Below are 5,718 nucleotides of genomic sequence, written 5' to 3'. Positions count from 1 at the left end.
TGTGGGGGGAGTTGTGTGTTAGGCGGGTGGGGGGGGGGGGGGTCAGGGTCTGATAGGTTCTATGGATACCATCACCAGGTGAATTATGTGTATAGGTGGACATTAGATTGTAAGCTCCTTGGGTGCGGTCGTAAAGCTCAAACCAACTTTGTAATCTAAATTTCTGAAAGTGAAGCGGGATACCTTCCCGACTCGCTGCAGGTAGACCCAGCCAGATACAAACATGAAAGAGCATTGAGGAAACCGGCTACGCTTGAACTTCGGGGAATTTCTGTTTGCTGCATAAATGTTTTCTAAAGAGTATTTTTCCGACACTTTGCATTATTTATGAGGCTTTTTACTTTCTTTACAGCTCTGCAAAGCTAACATTTTCATGACTATTAGTAAAAGTTCAAAAACAGGTTCTTACGTTTATGAACGACCCTCCTGACCTTGTTTATAGTGTTGCAGATGGACCGTCTGATGTAACAGTTTTATTAACAAAAGGGGGCAACTTCACATTTATGGCCATGAGGGGAGGGGCAACTCCATATTAATGGCCATGAGGAGGGAACTCCATAATAATAGCCATGGGTGGTAGGGGCTACTCCATATTAATAGCCATGGGTGGTATGGGCAACTCCATATTAATAGCCATGGGTGGTAGGGGCAACTCCATATTAATGGCCATGAGGAGGGAACTCCATATTAATAGCCGTGGGTGGTAGGGGCAACTCCATATTAATAACCATGGGTGGCAGGGGTAACTCCATAAAAAATGCCCTGGGTGCCAAGGGCAACTCCATATTAATAGCCATGGGTGGTAAGGGCAACTCCATATTAATAGCCATGGGTGGTAGGGGCAACTCCATATTAATAACCATGGGTGGCAGGGGTAACTCCATAATACATGCCCTGGGTGCTAAGGGCAACTCCATATTAATAGCCGTGGGTGGTAGGGGCAACTCCATATTAATGGCCATAAGGGGGCAACTCCATATTAATGGCCATGAGGAGGGAACTCCATATTAATAGCCATGGGTGGTAGTGGCAACTCCACATTAATAGCCATGGGTGGTAGGGGCAACTCCATATTAATAGCCATGGGTGGTAGGGGCAACTCCATATTAATAGCCATGGGGGGGCAACTCTATATTGATAGCCATGGGTGGTAGGGGCAACTCCATATTAATAGCCATGGGTGGTAGGGGCAACTCCATATTAATAGCCATGGGTGGTAGGGGCAACTCCATATTAATAGCCATGGGTGGTAGGGGCAACTCCATATTAATGGCCATAAGGGGGCAACTCTATATTGATAGCCATGGGTGGTAGGGGCAACTCCATATTAATAGCCATGGGTGGTAGGGGCAACTCCATATTAATAGCCATGGGTGGTAGGGGCAACTCCATATTAATAACCATGGGTGGCAGGGGTAACTCCATAAAAAATGCCCTGGGTGCCAAGGGCAACTCCATATTAATAGCCATGGGTGGTAAGGGCAACTTCATATTAATAACCATGGGTGGTAGGGGCAACTCCATATTAATAGCCATGGGTGGTAAGGGCTACTCCATATTAATAGCCATGGGTGGTAGGGGCAACTCCATAATAAATGGCATGGGTGGTAGGGGCAACTCCATAATAATGGACCTGCTTTTAGAAACGGATATCCAACAAGCTCATGTGTCATGGTCAGGGGTCCATAAACTTTTAGCCATATAGTGTACAACTATAAACTATTCCAAGGTGAATGCCAAGATCTAGAAAAGTAACTTTTGTTATTTATTTTTTCCTTCTGCGTCAGACTTTTGTGAACACAGCCAGGAACTGCACAGACACCAGAATATACGAGATTGGGTTATCACTGAGTCAGCATCTCGGGCCAGGAAGTAGATGGGGACCCTGGAATATGCCTGAACAAAGATGGCACCGTCCTTCATGAGAGAAAAGCAGATGAAGGCATTGTCAGGGGGAGCTCTGTGATCTCTGTGAGAGGTAATAAATACCTGGAAGTGTTACACTGACACGTTATTTTAGCACGCTGCACCTAAATTGAAATAACATGTCTGATGACAGGTTCACTTTAATCCGATTGCATCTGCATCCCAGAAATACTCTGTTTATTAATCTCTATATCGCCGGCGGTAATGAAATCCTAATGTGACGGTTTTATAGGTAACAGTGGTGACTTACTGTTTGAAATTGTTTTCTATATCGATCGTCGTTCTGCTCATTACTGAAACGCGCCGGAGAGAATTTACACCGCGACACGTTTACATGAAAATATCAATCCGTTTATGACGCTATAGAAGCCTCAAGCTCCAGTCACCTCCATCATAAAACCAACACACGTATTGATTACAGCGGTATCTCCGTAGGGGGCCACGTCAGGACTGGTCACCCCGCCTTGCAGCACCCCCCCCCAGCCTCCTATGCCACCCTCCTATGCCATAGAAGCTGTGGTTATGTCAACCTACTGTTGGTAACAGTAGGAAGACCGGCGCCCTATAGGCCAGCGGCGTGTATGCTAAGGGCTTGTTCCCACCGAAAGCGGGTGCGTTCCAGAGCGCTAGCTGCTAGAACGCACACCGCGATCGCGCACACCGCGTTTTGGGGCGGGAGGGGGCTTTATTTTTTGGTTTTGCAGTGGAACGCAAAGTTTTGCCACGCGTTCGATCGCACTGCGGGCAGGGGGTGTGTGGAAGCGGTGCCATTTAATTCGATGCACTGCCACGCCCCCCTCCCGCCCCAAAACGCGGGGAGAAGTTTCTTAGAGATCGCTGTGCGCTTCAGCAGCTGCCGCTCTGGAACGCACCCGCTTTCGGTGTGAACTAGGCCTTAGGGCCACATTTTGGGGGCCACTGCTCTATACCAATAAACCTCTGTTGCAGTATTCCAGCTTTCACTCATGTCTGAACCCTACTACCAGGTTATATACAGTGGCGTAACAATAGCCATAGCGACCCAGGCGGCCGCTGTGGGGCCCGGGCACAGGGGGGCCCGGCCAGGACACCCCCCTGATGCCTTGCGGGTATTAAGTGGAGAGAGGGGGATGACCAGGTCTTGCCATCTTAGTGCTTCCCCTCCCTTTCCCATCCTGAAGGCCGCTGTGTATGAGATTACAGGACCGTAACATGAAGACGGATTCTTATCTTAGAGTCTTATATGTACTTGTGCTACTTGCATGAAAAAATACATTTGAAGCCGAAGTTTAATCTGCTAATATTTGGCGTCTCCTGTCCCCCCGGCCAACACGCTGGGAAATGGCTAGATGATGTTGGGTGTCCTCCAGCCTGGAAATGAGGTGGGCTCCATCTGACTTGCTGCAGCTCTTGTGTGAAGCTCACAGTGTGCAGTGATATCAGAGGAAGCGATTTCAATCCAGGAGAGGAGCCGGTACAACTGAATAAAAGATCAAAAACAAAACCTGTATGGCTGAATAAAACTGTAAAGCATCACATAAAGGAAAAGCGAATGGCTTTCATAAAATATAAGATAGAGGGGACGGCATTGGCGTTCCACGACTATAAAGAAAGCAATAAAAGATGCAAACTAGAAATACGGACGGCTAAAATAGAGTGCGAAAGACATATCGCCATAGATAGTAAAAAAAAAAACCCTAGGGGAGGACGGAGGTCAGATAGAAGACTGAAGGGGAGGACGGAGGTCAGATAGAAGACTGAAGGGGAGGACGGAGGTCAGATAGAAGAATGAAGGGAAGGACGGAGGTCAGATAGAAGACTGAAGGGGAGGACGGAGGTCAGATAGAAGACTGAAGGGGAGGACGAAGGTCAGATAGAAGACTAAAGGGAAGGACGAAGATCAGAAAGAAGACTGAAGGAAGCTTTATTTGGGCATTAATTAATGCACGGTTGCATTGTGTGTTGGGGGCCGGTCATATAGTACTGTGCCTTATCTTTATCTCTACGTGTTAATATTTTTATTTGCTTGGAGTTATAATCCCAAAGATAAATAAAACCAACCAGGAATGACTCACCAGCTCAATCCAGGAGTTGACGCTAACAGTGACATCATCAACCGATTCCACGTAATGCCACCAGTGGCGAGGGACAAATAACACCTGAAGGAGACAATCGGAGACAAGACGTATGAGAAGGTTTCTGGGGGGAATATAATGTATTCGGAGTCAATGTTGCAGTCTTTATCTGAAGGTAATGTTTGATGCGATGGACGCATTGTTTTATGTGTTTGCTGTTCCATATTTTTATGACTGCATTTAATGGATTACTATATTTCCTCTGTAGTGGCTCTTTGTAGTTAAAGGAGAACTATGAGGGAGGGGGGGTGCTTTTCACTCATCCTCATAGTTCTAGCCGACCTGTGACAATGAGACTGTCACAGGTCGGCTCAGTAGATCGGGAAGTGAGCGAACACATACCGGCGTTCACTCACCTCTCGATCCTGTCACGGCTCTCTCCCGGGAAAGGGGAGGGGCTGGATTCCCCCCTCCCGCTCCAATCCGCCAGTCAACGGACGGGGGAGGGGGCAGGTACAGCTGGCTCTGCCTCTAGACACGTACCGGGTGACGTCACGTGCAGTACCGCTGTTGCCTGCTGGTGGCCATCTTGGTGATGGACGCTGGCAGAGAGAGGAGGGGACGTCACCCGGCGGGATGAGGTATGCCGCCGGGTCCCCTCCTCTCTCTCTCTCGAGCAAGTGTTGGGCTCTTGGTCATTGACCGAGTGCCCGACGTATCAGAGGGGGGTGACACCAAAATAACCGTCAGTCATTTTGATGTCTCCCCTCCAATGGTGTTAATCGGGTTGCGGGCCGCATCCCCCTTGTGACGCCACTGGTATATGGTTCTGAAACGTTGCAGTTGCTTGTGACACCACGTTTATCTAAATGTCAATGAAAGACGGATGGATAAAGAGGTCCTTGGTGGGCTGTTGACCTCGTTATCTCTTCTTCACATCAGAGTCCCCCCTTTTATATCAGAGTTCCCCCCTTACATTTGGAGCCCCCTTTACATCAGAAGCCTGCCTGCACAATGGAAAGGCGCTGTGCAAAAATTTGGAGGCACCCTTGAGGAAGCCAGGAGGCACCCTGGATGAGAACGGCTGTGTCACGATCTGGGATCAGGCTCAGAGTCCAGCAGCTGAAGCAGCTGGCAATTCGTAGTATAACAGGCCGGGTTCGGTACACAATCAGAGGGTAGTGGCGGAGGAGCAGGCAGAAGCGTAGTCAGCGAACAAGCCGAGGTCAGGAGCCAAAGGTATCAGGTATGAAGCGGAAGATGATGAGAGTAGTCGGTGAATCAGCAGCCAAAGGTCGGTACACGGGTAGCAGTATGAGCGGATTGTGGCACAGTGGGAGCAGGAAGCAAGATATTGGCAGGAGCACAATAATCTGGCAAACAGGAAGTGCGGAGGCGTGGCTTAAATAGGAAGTTCAAGGGAGGAGCAAGGAGTTCAGAGTTCAGCAGAGATTAGGTATAATTGAGGATTACACAGGAGATCAGGCAAGGAGCTATCCAAGGTTCTAAGGTGGCTCAGCAGGAAGATCCACCGCCAGCTACAGCAGAGGCTCTGGGTTCAGAACTGGTTCCTGACAGGCCGTCAGTGTAATCAGAGTTACGTAGTTACATAGTATTTGAGGTTGAATAAAGACATTAGTCCATCAAGTCCAACCTATTAGGATCTCATTCTAGGAGTACCTGTACCCCTGTATATTACCTGTACCCCTGTATGTTACCTGTCCCCCTGTATGTTACC

At 48.6% G+C, this 5,718-nt stretch overlaps 1 protein-coding gene across 1 annotated transcript in view; it reads right to left on the bottom strand.

Moving 5' to 3' along the window:
• HSPBAP1 (HSPB1 associated protein 1) overlaps window positions 1–5,718 on the bottom strand; it is an 84,118-nt gene that overhangs the window by 15,889 nt on the left and 62,511 nt on the right. Inside the window, exon 6 of the mRNA XM_018558084.1 lies at window positions 3,981–4,064. Coding sequence (XP_018413586.1) covers window positions 3,981–4,064 — 84 coding nt within the window. The remainder of the gene's footprint in view (window positions 1–3,980; window positions 4,065–5,718) is intronic.

Source organism: Nanorana parkeri, unplaced genomic scaffold, assembly GCF_000935625.1.
Source record: "Nanorana parkeri isolate BGI_ZX_2015 unplaced genomic scaffold, ASM93562v1 scaffold320, whole genome shotgun sequence".
NCBI classification, from domain to species: Eukaryota; Metazoa; Chordata; class Amphibia; order Anura; family Dicroglossidae; genus Nanorana; species Nanorana parkeri.
The sequence above is the reverse complement of the archived record's forward strand: the minus strand, read 5'-3'. Positions and strand labels throughout refer to the sequence as shown.